At 39.7% G+C, this 22,950-nt stretch overlaps 1 protein-coding gene across 1 annotated transcript in view; it reads right to left on the bottom strand.

The window, feature by feature from the left end:
• Positions 1-486: 486 nt before the first annotated feature.
• grin3a (glutamate receptor, ionotropic, N-methyl-D-aspartate 3A) overlaps positions 487-22,950 on the bottom strand; it is a 56,373-nt gene continuing 33,909 nt past the window's right edge. Inside the window, exons 6-10 of the mRNA XM_074618840.1 lie at positions 19,653-19,768; positions 17,155-17,306; positions 11,703-11,864; positions 11,263-11,333; positions 487-1,898 (exon numbers count right to left, since the gene is read on the bottom strand). Coding sequence (XP_074474941.1) covers positions 1,331-1,898; positions 11,263-11,333; positions 11,703-11,864; positions 17,155-17,306; positions 19,653-19,768 — 1,069 coding nt within the window. The 3' untranslated portion in view covers positions 487-1,330. The remainder of the gene's footprint in view (positions 1,899-11,262; positions 11,334-11,702; positions 11,865-17,154; positions 17,307-19,652; positions 19,769-22,950) is intronic.

The raw sequence follows: 22,950 nt of genomic DNA, 5'->3' as shown, positions 1-22,950 counted from the left end.
AAACAGGTCTCATCACAGAGGGACTGTTTCGGTGTGTTCATCCGTGAATAATCATCATATTCAAATAAGATGTCAGAGTTTGACTAGTGGTCTATGTTCATGTTTTACTATTCAACAATGGGCTTGTACCAAAAACTGAATGTGTTTGTTGTGTCAAGAGATTGCAAAAGCACCGGTGGGTAAAAAGGTCCTGTTTTGGGTCCCTGACTGAAAAGGCTGAAGAGGATTTATTACCATTTAATGCATTACTTCTTTTCACATCCCGTGTTTATGACCCCGAAGCCATTATGAAGATGAAAAAACACCCAGACCACAAGTGAAACTCTGACAAGTTAACCGATGACTTGTAGGTGCAGCTTTCTTTAAGGAACTAGAAGTGCATCGGTGAAGTGCAGGACAACATTATACAGTGATCCCTAAAAAAAAATGTTGTCCTATGATCCACCACAAGATGCCGAACAGATGTTCTCGATGAATATAGAGGTGTTTTGCTGAAGCTTTATATCTTTTTTTTTTGTTCTTTACTTGTAAAAACTGCCCCACCAATCCTCCAAAAGGCGCATAAGAAAAAAACTACCTAAGCCACATCTAATGCATTGTCAAAGGCCAGAAACATTAGGTCATCGGTGGTAAAATCAACCTGCAACCTGTATTTCTTTTCTTCCCCCCTCTTAGATACAAGGTTTCAGCACAAGGCCATAAAGACTTAACTTAAAGACTTAAGGATGGGTTCAACTTCAGGTCATTTACACTCTCGATGAGCCTCAACATAAGACTCAGGTGAATTAGCCCATTAAGCTTAAGTACCGGTCTTCATATCTACGATCAAGCTTATCATCATGGCAAGCATATCTGTACCAGTGAAGAGACGAGGCTTAGAGGCAAGGGATGAGAGGGACAAGAGGAAGGAGTAGTGGGGAAGTAAAAGGAAAATAAATGAAGGGATCAGTGAGGTGAAGAAAATGGGGGATGGGGGGGTTAAGAAGAGGACGATTTGCACAGCTCTTCAGTGACAGCAACAAGCTAGTGAGAACAGATTTGGTTCAGGGTCCTTTGTCCAATGCCTCTCGTCTAAGTGAATCTCACGTTCCAGAAGTCAGGAAAATGTTCTACTGGAGTTAAAGAGGAGGATCGGATCCCTGGAGAACGTTTCAGTCCAGCGTTCGGGGGAACTCCTGAGCCTAACGGAGGATCCAGCTTCCAGAAATCTGTGAAGGTTCCAACTCCAAAACTCAGACAAGGGATCCTTTTCCAGAACCTATACCGGAGGTCTCGGAAACTAGTCCCATGTCTAACCAGGCTTCTCTGGGCAGAACAAAGGAGAAAAGCTTCAGAACTCTGGGAGCGTGTTTGTGTGTAGGTTAGTCTGCTGGTGGGACTGGGTATATGGAGCAAACTGGTTAGACTGGTGCGTAGTGGAATGACTTGGTGCAGTCTGGTTTGCTTGCTGGTTTTCTAATTGGCACTGTTCTAGCTCTTGCTTCCTCCTCATGGCTGACTGCAACTGCTGCTTGATTGCGAGGATTTGACCCTCCAGTTCTGACAGCTCCTGGACCAGCGGGTTCCGGCCCACGCCCAGGCCGGGGCCACAGTCGCCCACTCCCAAACGTGTTATGCCCTGTCCTGAGCCCCCTTGCCCTGGCCCCAGTCCTTGGCCCAACCCCCGCCCTAACAGGTCGGAGCGACCGTTAGTGTTGGTCACTATGGGCAGGTGTTTCTCCAGTAGGGGAAGAGAATGGCGATGAGGCAGGGGTGATGGGGGCGGTGGCGAAGGAAGCTCCTGGGACGACGGGCGTTCCAGGTCATTCTGCATCTCTTGAGGAAGGACCCGACGCCTGTTGCAGTGAGAGGACTCTGCAGGATTCCAAGAGGCTGACTGGTTGTTTCCCTCATTGCACCTGGAGATAAGACAGATACACAGAGAAATATCAGGTGGCAATTCATCTTTTTTTCCTAAGAATGCCCATGAGGGAGATTGCATATCGTCTGGGTGCATCTTTCCAGATTGAATCCTACGTAAAACCAACGTCTCAGATGGTATCTCTCTCCCCAACTATTGTACACACAGATGATGCTTACACTCTTAATTGTAGGTGCACATATAATTATCTGCATGTTGTATTACAATTAGCAATTTAGGGAGAACCAGACCTTTATCAAGAATAAGTGGAGAAAGACTGCAGTTCCAGACATTATTGTCAAGAGGCTCACGATGAGATTCTTGGAGGAATACAGCCAGTGTGAATTCTTGCCAAGATATGGTGCAGTATAAGTGCTCTCCCTAAATGTGCCATTAAATGAAAAATGCATTTTTTCACGTGTCCCTGAGCAACATATCCTCATACAACGGTTTGTGTGATATCTCACGAAAAGTTATTCCTCATTTTTCGTGCGTTTTCCTAGGAATGACCAGCAACACGTGATGAATGTCCAGCAACATGTGAAAATTTCCGCTCCTTACGTACATACAGTTTTTTTCAAAATAAAGTTCCATCTTCACAGGAAAATTTTTACTTCCTTTAGGAAAAGATCGTAGTTTGGATTAAAATAACTACGCTTGAAGGTTTGACAACAAAACCACGTACTTAGTTAGGTTTAGGAAAAGATTGTGGTTTGGGTTAAAATAACTACGTAAGTTGCGTTACTTATGTACAGAAGTTATTTGACAAATAAATCAACATTGACTTCAGTTTTCACACGGGTATGAACAGCAGTCTCCTGGGCAAAAGTCTGGTGTTTTTGGACCCACCCATCCACCCTGACCTCCTTCCTACACAGCATTTGTCGCTCTTGATACTTCCTCGTTCACGATTACGTGGATTATATACAAATTAATTTTGTGGGCTATATACAAATCACAGTGCCTTACTCTTCGTAGGTGTAGCTACGAATAGCGTATGAGAACGGCCTGGCTTGAATGACATTTAGCAGCATTTAGCATCTCTATTTAGTCCTCATGGTCATGGTCTGACTAGCTAGCCTAATGGTCACATTACCAAACTATTTGGTCAGAACATGGCCATTTTAGTTGATCAAGAAAAATACATCCAATAAACATTGTGCAGTTGAGAATTGTGATGTGATCATGCCGTGTATAATGCAAATAAGGACTAAATGAATATAAATGAATAGCCCCCCAAAAATATGCAAGTATTCAAGACAAAAAAGGAAGACCTCGACTGTCAAGGCACACTGGTAGAAATCTAATTCAAGTCCAATTAGTTTCCTCCAGCACCAGCACTGACCTCGCCAACCTCTCCTTTCCAAACTGGAGGTCTACCCTCGCCTTTAAGCTAATGAGCGCCAGCAGCAGTACCGTGGGTTGGAGGTGTCAGTTCGACACAGCATCACTAATGTTATGTTCTCTCTAGGCTTAAACACATGTCACCTGACAAATCCTTTCTCTTGGTGCTGCTCCAGGGAGTGATGGAGGAGCAGAGTTATCCTCAGTTTCCATTAAACGGCATTTGTTTCGCCGTTTTTTTTTTTAAAAGTGATGCCAATGCGGAAGTGCCTTAAACTTGCATTATTTTTAATTGCCAGCAGGGGGCGACTCCTCTGATTGTGAAAATAAGTCAAATTGTACAGAAGTCTATGAGAAAATGAGCCTACTTCTCACTTGATTTATTACCTCAGTAAACATTGTAAACATGAGTTTATGGTCTCAGTCGTTAGTCTCAAGTCTTCTTCAAAACATCATGATGTTCATTTTGTAAATGATGGTCCTATTTAGAGTCAAATAGACCATAAAGCAGGGTAAGCTTTAGGGCATGGCTACCTTGTGATTTACAGGTCGCTACCACGGCATTGTCCGGTCTGGGAGTAGTCAGAGTTTTTGTCTTTCAACTTTAACCCTTTCACAGTGTGTTTTCAGTTCATGAAAGTTAATATCAACATTTTGGTCCCCTAAAATTGTCAGCGTTCAGTTGTACTTAGCTCCACCCTCTTGTGTCACCTCTGGTTGCAAAAAAACAAGATGGCGACAGCCAAAACGCTGAACTGGAGGCTTCAAAACCGTAGTCCACAAAACCAATGGGTGCCGTCACGGTGACTACATCCACTTCTTATATACAGTCTATGCCTGCATATACAGTATATGTATATATAAATTAAATCTCAAAGCTATTTCATTGGCGCTATAAAGCTACATAAACTTAAAAAACAGCCAGCCATGGTTGTCCTCAGCGACATATCAATTCCTTTGATTGCACTGACCATGAAAAACTCCTACAACATCAGGTCAGCACTTAATAGGAAGAAGGCAAAAAGAAAGTGAAAAATACACGATTGGATATTACACAAGGCTGGTGTCATGTAGGGTTCAGAGAAAATACCAGTTTGTGTTCTTACTTTTATGCTTCACCAGACCTGGAAATGTTTTGCTGGAGGCAGCTTCTGTCCAGATAATTGATTCCAAATATGGGGTTATTATTGAAATAAGCATCTTTTGGTTAACACATAATAGATTATTTGGTGAGTCATTGGTGAGTTAAATACCATTTAAGTGGTCATGAGTCACATCCTGAATACTTATTCAAACAAATAAAACAAGAAAAGTGAAGACAAAAAGATATCCATGAGAATGGTAGAGAAGTAAACAGATTACAATTGGATATTAATGGTAGAGTTATGGTATAATATGAAGAAACTTTTTATGAACATAAACTTTAAGCAGTATTTAAAGCCCCTGAGATCACTCCGTACTTCCCATCTGTGAAAATGAGAACACAACCCAGTATATGTAAAGCACAAATTCAATATAATATATACTGCACTCGCTGTCAACTCCCCTGCAGTCATTTATAGGATAGTTCTGACTCACCAGGGGCTTAGAAAATACCTAAATTTGGTTTCCTTTCTCAAACAGAAACCATTGGACCAGATCTGCAAGCTGAGAAGTAACCATGATTTAATTTAAGGAGTAGCGAAGAGCGATTCCCCTTGTACGAACTGAAGCTGAAGAACACTCTAAATCAAAGGTGTTTTCAGCGGTGATACAAAAAAAGAAGTGACAAGAAGAATCTAATGAGATACTCCTGACATCAAAAGAGACCTTAAGCTGAAGGATGAGACGTCAGAATATAAGAACATAAAAAGAATCTCATCTTAATGTGATAGATGCGCCGTTTGAGAGAGGGAAGAAGGCACCTGTGCTTACATCATGGCTGCAATGAAAGAGAGAATATTTTGCAGTGTGGTTAACATCAGATCTCTTAAGCCGTAAGTCTTAAAATAATCACCCCAGTGTCAGCATCTTTAGATGCATTGGTGTTAGAGCGTAAAGACTTTATAGCATAGATGTTCTCTAACTAAGCAGCCTGATGACCTGACAGGTCCATGGTTGTCGTGCCAACGTATAGATTGAAAACAATTGCTGGCTGAGCCTTTGTGCCATGAGTACTCAATGAATGTTGAAAACTCAGGCTTTTAAATCACTGCCTAAAACTCACCTTTACAGACTTGCCTTTAGGCTTTTTTCTTTGACCCTCTGAGACCTGCGATGCCGACGGACTTTACTGTCTTTAGACTTAAAGCTAGAGTGATCGTACAGATATCATATGAAACTAGAAAACCTAAGGAATCCATTGCTACCAATCATGTCATGCTAGCATGTCGGGAAGGAGGCTAAATAACGCCCCGAATTTAGGCAAAATTTTGGCGAGGAAAAACTGGCATGGCCATTTTCAAAGGGGTCCCTTGACCTCCGACCTCAACATATGTGAATGAAAATAGGTTCTATGGGTACCCACGAGTCTCCCCTTTACAGACATGCCCACTTTATGATAATAACATGCAGTTTTTGGCAAAAAAGAAAAAAACATGCAGTTTTTTGAATGAAGTATAAGTCTGTTATTTCTGCCTATTCTAAAATGGTGTATTTGAATATTTCTACATACTGGGGTACCTAAATAGTCTTAGAATTACATAAAAAAAGGCTGGGACGCTTGTGGATCCAATGAGCTGAATTTGACCTCACTGTATAAAATGACCTGTGGTGACCTCTAGGATAATCACAGCCTCATGATGCTTTACAGCTACAAACTAGAGACCAATGGCATTCAGAGGATGGATGGCTTTCCTAGCTAGATTGACAATAAGGAGCTTTCTGAGCAGTTTACGCAACAGAAGTGCTCGCCATCCAATCGCTGAAAAGTGCAATTCCTGCAGATATCTCCAAATGTTAAAAGTTTTTGACACCAAATCACAATATGACTTTTTCTATGGTGTTCCTCAAGGTCTTGGTGTCTTAATGTGGTATTTTGGAGGGATTATTGATCATTCTTATCACTCCTTGAGTGGTACAAAATTGTTAAATTTAGCACCAAATCTGTGTAACAAATGGTATCAACCCAAAAATTGCTGCAACAATTTATGAGACATAATAGAGCATGTGAATGGCCATCATATACTTTGATCATAACGTTCTAAACTCATACACTTTTACAATTTATTTTAATTAATTAATTATTTAATTAATATTTGTAATGTTTATTTCTGATTCATGACTAGAACAATTTGACACACAGTGCTGAGCTGCATCTCAAATTAATCTTCAGGTTCCCAGCTTTCAGATGATGCACACCCTAAAGTACCCCCTTGAAAAAGACAAAGACGGGTCTATTGTGGGTCTAAAAGAGTCCTCTTGACGTTTTCTTCTCTTTTTTTTGCTTTGTGTTCATTGTTTTTGCTTCTATTGATGAATCATCTTTTGTTTTTTGTTATTCATATTGAAAGCACTTTGTGGCTGCTCTGAAAAGTGAGATGCAAATAAAGATGATTCTTATTATTAGTATAGAGCCTCTAGTCTACCCACATATTAACTAAAAAAGCCTTTTTCCATTATTGTTCTTCCATCCAGCCTCTAACTTGATTTCCTTAGCATTTAGGAGTCCATGCGTCACTTCCATTTGAAAGATGGAGGAGCTCATTCAACTTTCATGATATGAATGGACATGACGATTGAGACGGCGCTCACATCATTTCACCGGAAAATATATAAACACCAAATATTTTTTTTTTTGCCTGGTAGACATTCCAAGAAAAAAATAATGATTTCAAGGTCAGAAAGGGAACTATGCACCGTGCAGTGTTGAGCAGATGAAAAGCGTGCTGAAATACAAATCATTAATTCACTCTGCAATGTCCTTCATGCGGTCATTATTTTCCTAGATGGCGAAAGACAAAGTACATGTGTAAGGTTTTGAACGTAAAGCTCATTATTGTGTTCCTCTCAGTGACATCAGAGGGCGTCTGCATTTCTAACGTGAAATAGAGCTCTTTGTTTTACATTCTGTATGCGAAGAGGCCTGGAGCCTATGTACACAACAATTTTTTTCTCCGTCATTTACACTGCTTAGGGTAACCCTGAGGCCAGATCTCTCCTCCTCCACACTATTTACTCTTCTAAGATTCCACCACATAACTTCCAGTGATATCTGGTCCCTCCTACGTCCAATTTGCAGGGTCACCAGAGTGCTTCATTTATATATTCATGAATGTTGATTTCTCTCCTTAAGCAGTGGTTTTACAAATGTCCTTGCCACCTACTGTTGATCTAGAGTTGTTAGACACACGAACCAGATACAAAATCCAAGGCTATGCTCATAACCACCAGATATTTTTCTGTCTCATGTCAACAAGTGCAGCTTATGAAGAGGACGGCTCGTGTTTCCCTGCAGCAGTCCTCTATGCTGCGGAATTACGAATGGAATATTTCACCACTGATCAGTATTTCCCAACCCATCTGTCAGTACAGATGTCTATCAGCTTGTAGCACAGTGAATAGGGAGCTTGTCTGTCCTTTCAACAAGCTGGACACAGGTGCACCAGAAAGACAGGCGCCCTGCTGAAGTGTCCTTGATCAAGATATTGAATCCCTACACCAGCAGGTCTGTGCAGCTTTAAATGACCTCTTGGCCACCCTGTGGAGGGGTGAAAATATGTTAATGTCAAATTTGGTCTTCTTGCGGTAGACTAGCTCTTATCTGTTTTGATTACACTTCTTTCAATATTTGTGGTGATGATGTGCAATATTACACAGCCGGACAGACACAGGGAAGCACAATCCCTGCCCAGTTATTTCAACACTGCAGAGTTGCTCTGGTGGCCCGAAAATTTAACTCGAGGGAAATTGTGCGTCCCCTCGGAAGTGAGGAATGAAAAGCACAATACAAACCGTTTCCTAGACAACACAGACATTGCATGGTTTTGTATATATTGGCGGGTCCGAAATCGCATACTATGCACTACATAGTCAATATGTTTACTCATTCGCCATACTTTTGTGTGAATAAACACTAGTATGTATATTTTCGGATGCAGTTAGCAGTAATTTCCGTCGTCACTTCTAGAGAGCCTCCTTGCCGGTTGGAGATACGTAACCATGGTAACCTGTGCCAACCTCATGTGACCAAATGATGATGTGTGAGATTCATAAAGTCTGAACTAATTAAAAAGTATATAACGCCTAGCAAAGAGAAATTTAAGCAATAATGATGTTACACAGCCGTCCGTCAACATCTGTTATGAACATCGTCATCACTACCACATTGCATTATGGGCCACCGTAGTGTCCAGCATTTGCGTACTTCAATATTTCACATGAAATAGTATGCAATTCACGTACTATTGGTTTCATACTAATATTTCAGCCGTAATAAAACATCTCACATCTTTTTGGCGTACTAAATAGCAAGTTAATATGAAATTTTGGATGCACCATTATCTTATGAATGACACACAGTTGGATTGGTGTACACAACACAGACCCAAATATTGAAAACAAATTTGAAAATGTCAGATATTATAAATGCACGTGGAACTGAAGGCAATCAGGAAAATTAATAAAAAAAAAGGAAATATTAAAAGAGCTAAATTGCTTTAAAATCGAACGAAAAATGTATGTAAACAATGCTTACTTACTTAAATAGTAAATATCCGTAAGTATAAACAGTGGGAACAATGGTCCTATCACATATCATTTTTCCATCAAAGAGAGTATAGCAGCTGAATTGTAACTGATCTATTATAAGTGACAATTGATCTCGCTGTAGTGTCGGTTAAAGGTCTTTTCTAGAGCTACATGACCTTAACACTTAGCATTTGATACTAAATCACAAGATCTTAATTGGACATCGGAGAGTGTTTCATGGTATTACAGACACGGCTCCTAATTCTCTCAGACAGACACTTCTCTGAAGCCTTTAGGCTTTTTCACATCTTTGTTAGCGCGGTTAGGAAATGAAATACGTTATGGTTCCATCCTAAGCAGTCCTTTTAAGCCAATTTAATTTTTACCCATATGCTCCTGCAAAATGCCTCCTTTTTATTATGCTGATGAAACAGGTGTAATCGCAGCACGAATATTTTCTTGTAACCGACCCCAAGCTAGAGCCAATTACAGCAGAAAATCTCATACACATGAATGGGAAGATCATCCTTTTTCAGTGCAGTGCTCGCAAAACAGACATTTCTGACACAGGGTTTCTGCGGGACGCTGACAATATGACGGTAATAATTTCTGACTCCTAGACAGTGTGCAGGCATGATGCAGAGGAGCTTGATTGAATGAGGCTGATTATGCAGCAGCAGGTAATCTATCCTCATTACCACAGGCATCCCTCGCATGGCCTTAGCTCCATAATTATTACGTGTATTTAATCCCCACTTTGAGTGCTCCACCCGAGTGTCCCCACAGTGCGTGGTGCTAAGTAGGTATAGGTGTGAAGGAGAGTACAGCGGAATCAAACGGAGAAAGATGAAATGGAACTCTTTTGCTCAGCAAAAGCTCGAGGGTTGTTTTTGATCTCCCCTCGGAGGCCTTAAAAAGAGTAATACATTTCCCACTCTGCTTGCCTTAAGGAAGCTCCAAAGTGACACGGCAGTGTTGTGGTGTCAAAAATGGCTGTCCAGATTAGTTACATAAACCGTCACAACACCCATTCAACATTTGAAAAAGACACTGAAAATGACCAAAAAGAAACTTTCGTGATTGACTATATTCCCCTCTCTCACCCACTGAGCCAAACAATACTCCGTGACGTCAGCATGAGATTATTTCCCTGACTGGTAATTAGCTTCCAACAGACTGACCATTCTATTTAATTTCTGATTAGAAATGAGTCCCTTAACTGCCACTTGGATTAATTAATTGATGTCACTTATTCGCGGCCTGATAATTTGGCCAATGGGCGGTTTAAGTATGGAAAATTGGCTTTTTTGCGAGAAACACTTTTTTGGTGTGAGAGAAAGTTACAACATATGGGCTCATAAGTGATATAATCTGGTGATACCCCAGAATTCAGCATGGCATCTATGTCATTTTTTGTAATTTTCTGTTTGTAATGTATTTATGCTATGGCATTTTAAGATTTGAATTGTTGGGGAAATAAAATGCATTTTAGGGTGCAGTGGTTTGATACCACCCTGCGAAAAGAAAAAAATACATGATAACAAAAATGAACATAGCATGTTAAAATAAGTGCATTTCACTCCACCTGTTTTTATGAGCATTTTCTAATTTGAGTTTAAAAAATCCTGAGTGGAAACACTGGAAATAAAAACTAAAAAAAAAAAAACTTTTAATGCTTGTTGGAGGTGGTGAAGTTGGTGTATCGATAAAAGCAAAATGTGACAAGGTGTGATGGAAACTTTAGTGTCTTTGTAATGCTGTTAATTATTCTGCTGTGGTTTAATGGCACCTGTCTGGAGAATCTTCTTAAAACCTCTGAATTTAACCCATCCAAAGCGTTTAGGAGCAGTGAGCTGCTGTAAAGCAACTTGGGGTTCAGTGTCTCGCTCAAGGACACTTCAGTATGCGAACAGGAGGAGCCAGGGATTGAGCCGCCAACCTTGTGATTAAAGGATGAACCTCTACCCGCTGAGCCACAGCCGCCCCAGGTCGATTAGCGCCACCAACTGTTTACCTCTAACTGGATGGAAACATCAGCTAATAGCATTACGTAAATGTCGGGGCTGCCTTAAGTCAGTGGCGAGCCTGCTTCTGATATGTCCTTGTGTAACAAGAGTTTTAAAGAGCCTAACTCCCAAGTCAAAACAAAATGTACTACATGGGTTATAAATAATTGCAACACAACTGGGCTCAGTTCACATTCAGTGCCGGAGGGAAGGGATGTCCCTTAAATCAAATTCATAAAAAAATCACATTAAGCATGAATATATTACAGTGATGTACTTGTCTGCCGGAGTTATTTGACTGAACTGAATTGAATTGAGCCCAGCCTTCAATGATAGGGACAGTACCTCTTGTCAGGCTTGGTGACAGTTGGCAGTTTGTCATCAATGAAGACTGAGTTGAGGGCCCGGTGTAGTCTCTGGAAAACAAGCAACAAATTAGCTGTCACATACTTAATGTAAATGATTTTGTATGTTTCTCTGCGATCATTTAGTTTTTTCTTGGGAACGTAAGAGAAAGAGAGAGAGAGAACAATAGAAACAAAATATATCACTGTCTAAATACATATGGACTGCATTACTAAGTACACTTTGCTGCAAATATCTCCAAACTAAATGTACAGAAACACATACTTGACTATTTTTACATTCTGTTATACTTAAACTCACTCACTTAAAAAACAGAAAACCTCTTATTGTGCTTATAATGTGGTTCTTTTGCCAACTCATGACCAAAAGGGTGCTTCACTGTGTTTATGCATGAGCGTATTTGTGTGCGAGTTCAGTACCTGGCTGGTGTGCAGCCAGTATTTGAAGCGTGGCTCCTTGACCCTCGGGATCACCAGCTTGTACACTATGTGTTCCGCTACTGTGGTCAGTAGAGATAAGGCCACGCCCACACACAGCATCACAAACAGGCCGGAGAAATGCTTGATACCCATCTGCAGCGTCTGGAGGGACACGGGGTTGGTAAGTGAGAGAGGTGGGCAGGGGAAGAAAGTGGCGGGATGGAAAGAAGGAAGAAGAAAACACAGAGAAGAAGACATCAGGGATGCATATCAATTGCTTCTGATGGAGGAGTAGTTTGTCTGAGAAATTCTATCTGGGAAGTACAATGTTAAAGTCTCTCAGGTTGTGCTGCATGGTGGTAAAACAGTCAGATAACAAGACAACTTAAACATCTATTTAATTATTGATCAAACCCTTTATCTTAAAAATCCCATGCTCTATGTATGTGTCTTTTGCAAGCTCATACAATATGTACAGCCAACAACAAATTCTCACTCCAAACTCGTCAAATATGGAAGTGTAGTCAGTGGTGCTACGCTTCAAACTATGACACTCTCCAGGGTCAGATTTGCACTTTGGTTTTACACCTGTCAACTTTGTTACATGCATACACTGTCTTTTCAGAATAAATTTCCATTTACATGTGTCAATTTCCGCTCATTACATGCATACGTTGTCTTTTCAAAATAAACTTCCGTCTAAACATGTCAATTTCTGCTCGTTACATGCATACACGTTCTATTCAAAATACATTTCTCTTTTCCAGTGTCAATTTCCACTCGTTACAAGCATACACTGTCTTTTAAAAAAAACAACTTTCATTTGATCAATTTCCGCTCGTTACATGCGTACGCTGTCTTTTCAAAATAAGCTTCCATTTGCACGTATCGATTTCCGCTTGTTATATGCATATGTTGTCTTTTCAAAACAAGCTTCAATTTGCACGTTTCAGTTTCCACTTACTACATGCATACACTGTCTTTTCAGTATAAACTTGTGTCTGCACATGCACATTTCTGCTGGTTACATCCTTACGTTGTCTTCTCAAAATAAACTTCTGTTTGCATGTCTCAATTTCAGCTCGTTACATGCATACACTGTCTTTTCAAAATAAACTTCCGTGTTTACAGGAAAAAAAAAAACTTGGGTAGGTTTAGGCAACAAAACTACTTGGTTAGGTTTAGGAAAAGATCGTCGCTAGGGTGAAAATAAGTACACTTGTTAAATAGCTAAGTAGGTTATGTCCGTGACGTAAGTTAAGTGCGCTACGTAACTTAAAATAAGTCAGTCTTGTCTTTTGGTCTGACACAGTATACGAACACCAGTCTCCTGGGTAAAAGTCCTGTATATTTTGACCCATTCATCCACCACGACCTCCCCCTTGCACAGACTTCTTGCTCTTTATACTACATTGTCTGACTTCCTATTTTACACGCGCCATAACTACGGCCACATAAAGTTGACGCGTATGGCCGCTGACCATGCTGCCGTATATTTGACAACATGGGAATGAGAACGGGCTGATGATCAAATGACACATCAATGACTGACATCTAATTGTCATTAAGTTAACCTATTTGATTACTTTTCTTATGTTATGTTGCTATTTGAAATCTACTGTCTTTTTTAGTTGTGTTCTGTGTTTTATGTTTGTATTGTAATACGGAAATTAATCGAGAACAATGCTAGAACGGCATGTGTATGTGTGAGCATCCTTATCTCACATAAGCAGATGTTGTATTCAGTTGTAGGCGTGGCAGTAGCTTTCGGTTTGTGTGTGCAAAATTGTTTCTCCAGCTAACACTTTAAATGGTAAATGGACTTGGACTTATATAGCGCTTTTCTAGTCTTCCGACCACTCAAAGCGCTTTACACTACATGTCAGTATTCACCCATTCACACACACATTCATACACTGATGGCAGAGGCTACTAAGGTGCCAACTTTGCCCATCAGGATTTAATCTAAATACTCATTCACACACCGATGGCTATGCCTCCGGGAGCAATTTGGGGTTAAGTGTCTTGCTCAAGGACACATCGACATGTGACCAGGAGCAGCCGGGGATCGAACCACCGACCTTCCGATTGGTGGACAACCTGCTCTACCCTCTGAGCCACAGCCGCCCTAAAACTTTAATGATAACATTAGAGTAATTGTATTTTTCTTTGCCATTATTTCCCATGAAATGACAAGTATTGATGTATTCACCACAGTCAGAAGTATATATATCCCATACTGTCTCTATTAAGTTTGGCCGACCTCCAAGGAGTCATTGGCTCTTTTCAAAAATTCCATTAAAAACAGCTCGCATAGACAAAACGCTGCATTGACAAATATAATGCATCGTGCATTTTTTTCCTTTCCCATAACTCGTCTTTATAACACCACAATCACTGCAGCTGCGGTTGTAAACGCTTTCTACAAAAAAAAAAAAAGACTGCTAGGAGACTATTGCTCAGGATTGGCTTTCAACTCCGTTTTCACTCCTATCAGAAGTAAACAACACCAAAATGGAAAGTGGAAAAAGCGATAACTGAATAAGTAACAGCATTGTAAAGTCACTAAAGTGAAATGAAGCTGCAATGTGTACAATACTGAATTCATTATTGTCTTTCAAAGAGAATCTGAAATAAGATGCAGGATATCACACTTCCCCCCCGCCCCTCACATCTTAATTGACACTCATTCCATTCTTAATGTGTCACTATGTGGAGAAACCGCTCAGAGATGCATCACCAGTCTGCAAGTGTGGCATCTCCTATTGTGATATCACACTTTTCTTAATTAAGCTGCCTGTTGCAGCTACTGCAGATGTGAATCTTTTTATTGCTGAGTATGGAACAGCTTGTGATACAGCAGCAGCTGCAATGATTGCATTATAAAGTCATGCCGGTATAAAAAAAAAAAAAAAAAAAAAATACATGATGGATTAAATTCGTCATTGCAGTATTGTGACTTGGCGAGCTGGCTGTAATGAAATTGGGAGCGGGAACCGATGATTCCTGGGAAGTCGGGCAATACAGACAGTAGTCGGCGTCACATCTGACTGCTGTGGACATTTACAACTTAGAAAACAAATAAAACAGTGGTATTATCCTTTAACAGCAAGACAAGCTTACTGAGGATACATGGCATTAATCTAATCTAATACTTAGTTTAAGTTATATTGCATCAACCCACTCCAACATTCCTCACAGTTAAGGGCTTCCTTGGATCAGCACATTTAGGGACATATTCTACCAACTTTTGGCAACACACACAACGCCTATCTCTTTTCACCGTATACAACCGTATAGAACAATGGTTTTTCAAAGTGATCTTTTAATTCACTTCTATATTTCATTGATTAAATGCTGCAAAAATCTTCAATAAAAGCGCATAACGCTCATAATCTTCATCCCTTTGATCACAATTTATTTCTCGGTAATGTAAGTAAAAGAGGTAAGCTTGGCCCTCTTAATGTTAGGTAATTGAATAATATGTCATTTATTGGTATTGATTTTATTACTTCAAATGGGATCGGATTCTTTGGGGGTGACAAAGAGCTGGACGGACGCCAGAGGGTTTGGCCGACATCGCCGAAGCCAATGCATCAGATTTTTCATCTTTTCAGAATCCCAGGCTTGCGGCTGGGGGTGTATAGCAGTCATTCATCGGAATAAAAGATTGCTAAAAAAAATGCTGAGCAGGACTAAACTGAGCCAGCCTTGTCAGTAATTCATATTGCTTATATCACAGGCATTTCCCTCTGATGCTGTCCAGTGATCATTTTGACGGATGCATACTCTCTATATAACTTGTTTTACAACAGTGTCTATAATATGAGAACTAGAAGTGTGCACATGATTTCTGTACGTGATTTCTGCACCTCATGGTTGTATGTCAAATTAAATGGCTGAAGCAAAATACTGCAAGCACATTTCTCTGCTGTCAGCGTAGGCAGGTGGAGGCATGATGCTGCAAAACCGACTGTACCTGGGGCAATTTAAATGTCTGCAACTGTAGATAGCATCTGTAACACGTCTGGCTGTTACGCAGCGGGAAATGGTTCACTTCAGCGACTCTGAATCTGTTGCACTGCAGTGTGCTACTTCTGCTACTCATATGAGACTCAGAAGACGGTCATTATGTATTAGGTGTTTATGTAATGCTGTCATTCAAAGGCACACGCTGTGAGTGCTTCTTAATTAGACATCATAATGAGCAAGGGTTATATGCTTTTGCACGCAGAAGTGTCTCAGAGTATAGCTGAGAAAAATAAATAATACAGAAGAAAATTACAAATGCGGGGAAGAAGATGGGGCAGAGGAGGGACATGAACTCCTTTTTTTGAAGAGGTGAGTTTTCAATTCATGCTTGATAATAGGGAGTGTGCAGACGGCACCGAGCTAGGAGACACTTCTGGGGATTCCAGAGTCACATCTGGGCGGAGAGATGGCCAGGCTGCTAAAAGAGCTAAGTGCTCGGTAATAGCAGAACAGAATGGACCACGGGGCCCGGGCTGTTTGGGACTGAAGTTATGGTGACACAGCTCGGTTAGCAGCTGGAGGGTCAGGGGCCGGGGTCTGAATTAGTGAAAAGCAATTACTGTACATGGAGGTAGTGCAGGGCAAGTGTTCTGACAGCCAGGAAAATGGTGAAATAAGGGGAGGTCTTGGTAAGGACAAAAAAACTTCCAGTGACAAGAAAGCTACTTCAGTTCTGAGTCTAATGTTCTTTGTTTTTTTATTTTCTAATAAAGTACATAAAGAAAAATTGTTTTGCAATTTGCAATTGTGTTGAAACATCCTAACGTCAAGCGTGCTGCGCTCGCTGTTCTTGTTCTTGCTGCTTCTTGTTTATTTGCGGATTGCAAACCAACGTTAAAGGTGCATACCACCGCCAACTGCATCGGAATGTGTGGATGCTGTGCTTGTATAGTCAATGAAAGCAATTTGGTTTCGTATTATCAGCCGACAATTGATCAGCTATAATTTCATTATCGGAATAATAATAATATAATATAATTTCCCATTTTCGGCCGATAATTTATTGGGCCCGATATATATTGTGCATCCCTATTTCATGTTTTATGACAATAAGTCTCTTTTTCCACAGGGTGCTATTAGTTACATTTTACCACTTATACATTTATAATTATGAGACCAAACAGAAAGGTAGTGGGTTGGGTTTGTTATGAGCGACCCTTTTCACATTATGAATAGCCATTTGATCCATTGTTAATAGACAAATATTGATTAGTGCAGCTTTAAAATGTTTTTTTTTTGCTCTTTTTCCCAAAACTAAAAACCTATGATATCAACTGAAACACCCCTTTATATTTTAAAATATACAAGGGTGGTGATAGCAGCATACAATATGTCAAAACCCAACATCTATTCAAATGTCTCCATCATACCAAACAATACATTTACTGCTGTTGTATACAGCAGATGGTTCTGTTCCTACCTCAGTCACAGCGAAGCTGCGCTTCCCACAGGGCACAACCTTGTACCATTTGTCATGCAGCGTGTCCATGAAGCCATCTGACTTGTACTGACTAACAAGCTCTGAGATGTTGGAGGTGAGCGGAGAGTTCTGAGGGAGGCCGATGCCATAGCCTGCCAATGGACACAAACAAACACACAATGCAATTATTTCTCTGTCATAATAGCAACATCATTTTAAGAGGAGACCTCAGGTGAACATGGGTAAATATTTTAACTAATAGATTTCACCATGAAACTTCCCCACTTGATTACCTACATTAAGGCGATTATATTTTTTTGTATTAAAAAACATTTTCTAAAATGTTATGTTAATAAACATGTTAATAATAAATATGCAAATGAAGCAATATCGAACTAAATATGTGTTGATTTTCATAGCAGAACTGAACATTGAATAAAGCCAAGTTCAAAATTCTTATTTCATTTTGTTGATATATTAGAGTCAAATGTTTTTTAACAGTGGGACTTTTAGACATCTGTTTTTATTACTCCATAAAACAGTTGTAAAAAAATATCCATTTTCATGTTTTCAGGGATAAAATGTTCTATTAATCAGGCTATAAATTATATATGAACAAACCCCTCTGTAAAAAACCTTCAGAATATAGATAGGAATGAAACTGGAAAGCTTAGAGTATGTAAGTGCTATTGAAGTGGAGATTTCTGACTCAGAGTATGAGGAAAACCTCATTTTGAGAAAAAGGCCTTTAAAGATATGTATTGTAAAATCCTCAGCCCTATCTCCTAAAAATTATGCTCCCATAAAACAAAACTGCATGGTGAATTATGCTTCGAGGGAAACATGTTGTTGCGGATTATGTAATACGTTTCCCTTGAAGAATAATTCAGAATGTAGGTTAGTTGTATGGGAACATAATTTAAGACAATTGTTTTTTGTATTACAAGTTTTCTGAAATTGTATGTTTAAATATGGAAATGAGACATTATCTAATGCTAACGTTTGGTGAATTTAGGAGAAATATACAGACACAAATATACAAAATTAAGTAAATTAATCACCTAAATGTGTATTTTGGATGTTTTATTTCTACTAGTCTGATAAAGACATGTTATGGAAGCCAAGTAGCCCAATATCTCAAAATTGACCAGTGCATGAAAAGTGATGTGTTTTGCTCCCTCGCCTTAACTTCAGCTCTCATTATATAATTTCGCCGTAAAAGGAAAATAACAGCTGATCAGAAAGAAAGGGAGTCCTGGCAAATTTTTAACAGTTCTTAGCAGAAAGCACCATTGCCACTCTAAAACAAAGCAGGTAGTTAATATTGTAAGTAAATCTCAGAATTTCTTAGCATGCCAGGAAAGGGTGACAACATCAGCAACAGCCAATTACAGAAGTAGCTCGCCTTGGTAGGAAGTACACTGATTGATTGGTATTGTATCCTGAAGGCTTAAGGATGCATTAAGTAATTAACAACAACACTGGAATCTGGGACTGTGGTGGCCTGTAATGGAAGCAAGCACCATGGGAGTGTCTTCACAGTGGGAGGAAGGAGCTTGCTAAATGGACCAGAGATTAACAGAAGAGGATCTAAGCTGTTGAAAGCAAGACGATTAACTGCTGTGCAAATGTTGAGTGATTGATATTGTTAAATTCCAGGCTGTCCTAAAATGCTCATGGTCAATTTGTCTGCAGCCAAGCAGAAAGGCTTGTTAAAAACAAAACACAGTTGTGAATACTGTTGTGATGCCAGAAATCGGACTACTGTTTTCCAGTACTGACAAAAAATTGAATTTAAAATGTTCATAATCAACCAATACCCTAATCAAACTGATGGAAAAGCCCCACATATAAGTATTATTTTGTGTCCTACAGGTTTTGGGAGTAACAGATTACATGGAACAGCATTATTCGGATACAAAAAAACAGTAACAGTATTCCGTTAACAGGTACAGAACAAAAAGACGTAATCAGATAACCGATACATAGTAAAATGAAGATTATTAGCAGGATTAAAATTTTTTAAATACATTTTAAAATAAAGAATGATAGGTCTCCTACAAGTACGTTCCCATACAACAAAACTGCATTGTGAATTACATTTCGAGGGAAACCGATTTTATTGTGGATTACGTTTGTTTTTGACGTATTACAAATCCGTTTGCCAAACCATGATGTTTTTTTTCACTAAACCTAACCAAGTAGCTGTGCTGCCTAAACCTAATGAATCAGTTTTGTTGCATCTTTTGTTTTGTTCAAATTTACAATGTTAACCATGGGCTTAAAACTGTTTAAAAGTGTGACCGTAATCCGGGAGAAAATATGTTTCCCTCGAAACGGAATTAAGAATGCAGTTTAGTTGTATGGGAATCAAATTTTGTAAAAGACAGGGTTGATCTTTTAACAAGTAATTAGTAATTGATTCAGAATTCATTAAAGTAACCCTCCTAACCATAAATAAATAGTAATTTGTCTTATAATAAGCTTCCATGCGTTACCTTCTATAGCAAAGGGTTTCCCGACTGTTAGTGTTTTACAGTCGGCATCTATGGAGACCTCATAGTCCAGCAGAGCTTTGTCCATGATGAATGCATCCAGTCTCTGAGGGTCAGCCCTGTAAACACACAGAAAGTAAATATACTGGAAGTGCAATGCAAGTGCAGATGTAGCAAAAGGATGTCACACTTTTTCGTGTGCGTTGCGCTAACGTGCTCTGACGGGTTCAGCGTTAATATATAACAAACTAACAGCAGTCATTTAACACAACATGTTGCGCTAATTAAACATTTTGGTGCAACACAAGCACGCACTCAGTCATTCCACAAAAGATAAGAGAGTTGACCAAAATTATGCCCTTAAGTTTCATGACTATCTGATCAGTGGCATTTGAGATGTTTTTGACGGATGGCTGGACAGGCAAACAGATAGATGGACTGAGACTGATCTGTAGTCACTCTCCCAAATTCAGTGTAGTGACAGATGTAACCATAGCACTGAGAAAAAACGTCTTCTGCGATTGACATTTCAAAGCAACCCTCTGGCAAATTAACCTTTAAAACCTTCTGAGACGCAATCTTAAATGACTCCAAACTCCTGCTCTGCTTCTCTGAGGATTATTTTCTCAGTTTTGTCCTCATGTCACACCTATGACCATACATAGTGAGTGTAAGTTTGTTTTTTGTCAGTCTGTTTTGGTAGGTCTTGGATGGCTTCTGCTCAAGCCTCAAAATATGACGAGTACGGACGAGAACACGTCGTTATATAGCCCTTCAGATGGCCGTCTAACACTAAATATGGGGTCTAAATGATTAAAAAAACTTCTCTCAACCTTTTGCCACTGGTTTTCCAATACTTTTACTGGCCATATGTCAGTGAAATGTCTGCCAGTTTCTGCCAATTTACTCACATTCCTCACTCCAAGTCTGTTACACAGAGGTGAGGTATTAATTCACAACACTCTCAGCGAGGCTTTTACAAATCAACTCTTTACTGACAGGTACGGCCTACTGGGATACAAACGCTGCAAAGCCTTTTTCAAGATATTCCCTTTATTTTTTCTGCTTGTTATCAACGACAGTGTTTGCAGTCCTCTGCTAAATTCTACCCAAAAGCTGGCTGTTCGTTATTACAGGTTGAATTAGGTTGCAGCTTGCGTCCTTGGTCTTTCCAATATAGTACAGTATTAATGTTATGTATTTTATCAGAGCACTACCTTGACAGCAATCAATTAATATCCAGTATGATTAAAACATGATGCCTCCCTGCATCATCTTCCTGCAGTAACGCTTGTAAAAGTATGCATTTGCATCCGGATGGCATCAATGGAAAAGCTGCACTATAGTGACAGGGCATATTTCTGTGGTGTGGCTGTACTTATTAGAAAGTGATGTGCGACACAGCAGTTCCATTCATTTTGAATCTCTGCGGTAGATCAGGGAAAAGTCTTCAGATTGCAAGGTAAGGCCTGTTAGCACCTAGGTTAAAAAGACTCTCAAAATAAATTGCTCTGTTTCAGGTGTGAGCTCATGTTATGTTAGACTGTATTAAGGCATGTAAAAGCAGTATTTCCGATATCGCTGCCGCTTTAATAAGCACGCCAAAATAGGGCAAGACGGTTGTCTGGTGGCTCATAATGCTCCAGTCAGTGCACTTTCTCACAAATGCTCTAATTATATAGCAGACAGGCTGGAATTGCTGTGGTGAGACATGTTCATTAAGCTGAAACACTATGGGTGCATAGTGTCCAGGGATGAAAAACAAGAGAACTGCAAACAGACCTCTACATTTCCACAAGTAATGGTGTTGCAGTGATTAGAGTGTATGGACTTTTACATCTACTTGTCACAGTGGTGAGGGAGAATGGCAACAGGGGAAGAAGCCAAACGTGGTGCAGCAAGTCCAAAAATAAGTGACTGAGAGCTGATGAGGGGAAAAGTGGAAACAGGTGGGAGAGTAAGAGGGGGAAGTAACTGCAGGTCTGATGAAGGAAGTGGGAACAGGTGTGTAGATGGGTGGGGCAGTCAGGTGATGGGGAAAGGAGGGAAAGCAAAGAGTATAAAAGCAAAGAGGAGAAACTTTTTTTGACAATGGCCGCTAGATGGTACTGCGGTAGCGATGGCACCATTTTGGACAGAAATGCCAATGAGTTCATTGCCATGGATGTATAAAGACATGTCTGTAAATCAGAGGATCATTTTTTTTTTTAGTAAATCAAATTCCCAGTATGAGTTAATTTCCTCGGCATAATGAACGTGCATCAGACCCACAGGAAATCACAGCTTCCTGCTAGCTGTAATAATGGATATATAGGCTGTAATTCATTACTTTTATTATCTTATAATACACCCATGGGCTGTACGCTGTAAGCCTGTACTGTGGTGGATGTATTAACGTCTCTCTTCCCAAACAACTTACTGTCGGCCAGTAACTAGAAGTGCTAGTAGCATGAAATAAACAGAATTGAATATAGTTATAAGCTATTTAACACACACAAGGCAAAAGCACAGGGCACAACCTCTTCTACATCCATGGTCTGTGGTCTATTAGACATCGATTTTGGAGGTCTTTTTACATGAGAAACGTTACACTTCCATTCATGTCCATTGCTCACTTTATGCTCCTCTGGGAAGAGGCCAGGCAAAAAGTTCAATAAATAAGTAAGTAAATAGTTGTAATAGTATGCATAATTATAATATTTTTTATTGTTCAACACAGGCCATTTTGGTAGAGACATTACAATTATGGCAATAGGATGGAAATAATTGTCTTTTACTTTTGTAAGGCACTTTTACTGGCATCTGGTAGTCGTTTTCAGTCCAAAATTGCGGAAGCGTAGCTCTGCTGCTGGGCGCTGACGTTGCAATGGAACAAGCAATTGACTTTCACTTCTTCGCAATATACGTTCTTTGGGGAAAGTCCGAGGGCAATTGGTGGATGGATGGAAATTCCATGTAAGGGCAGAGAGCCAGACTGTGACACTGTTATAATAATAATAAAAAAATTAAAATATGATCATTGGTCATGATTCAAAGTACAATCTAAAATGACAGTTGAAGAAAACTGAAAAATTCTGAAATTTTCACCCTTTGACCTTTTGACTTCAGACTTTGAGTGTAAGAAACTGGATTTTGTGGGTCCAGATGACTCTATCCATATAAGCCATGCCCATCTGTGTCTAGACTGATTTTCTGCCATTTTGAATTGTGTCCAAATCAGATTTTTTGATATTCCTCCTACAAATTTTGAGCAATCGTCACCAAATTTGGTACAGAACATCTTTGGACCAAGCAAGAAAAA

This window comes from Sebastes fasciatus, chromosome 19, assembly GCF_043250625.1.
Source record: "Sebastes fasciatus isolate fSebFas1 chromosome 19, fSebFas1.pri, whole genome shotgun sequence".
Taxonomy (NCBI): domain Eukaryota; kingdom Metazoa; phylum Chordata; class Actinopteri; order Perciformes; family Sebastidae; genus Sebastes; species Sebastes fasciatus.
The sequence above is the reverse complement of the archived record's forward strand: the minus strand, read 5'-3'. Positions and strand labels throughout refer to the sequence as shown.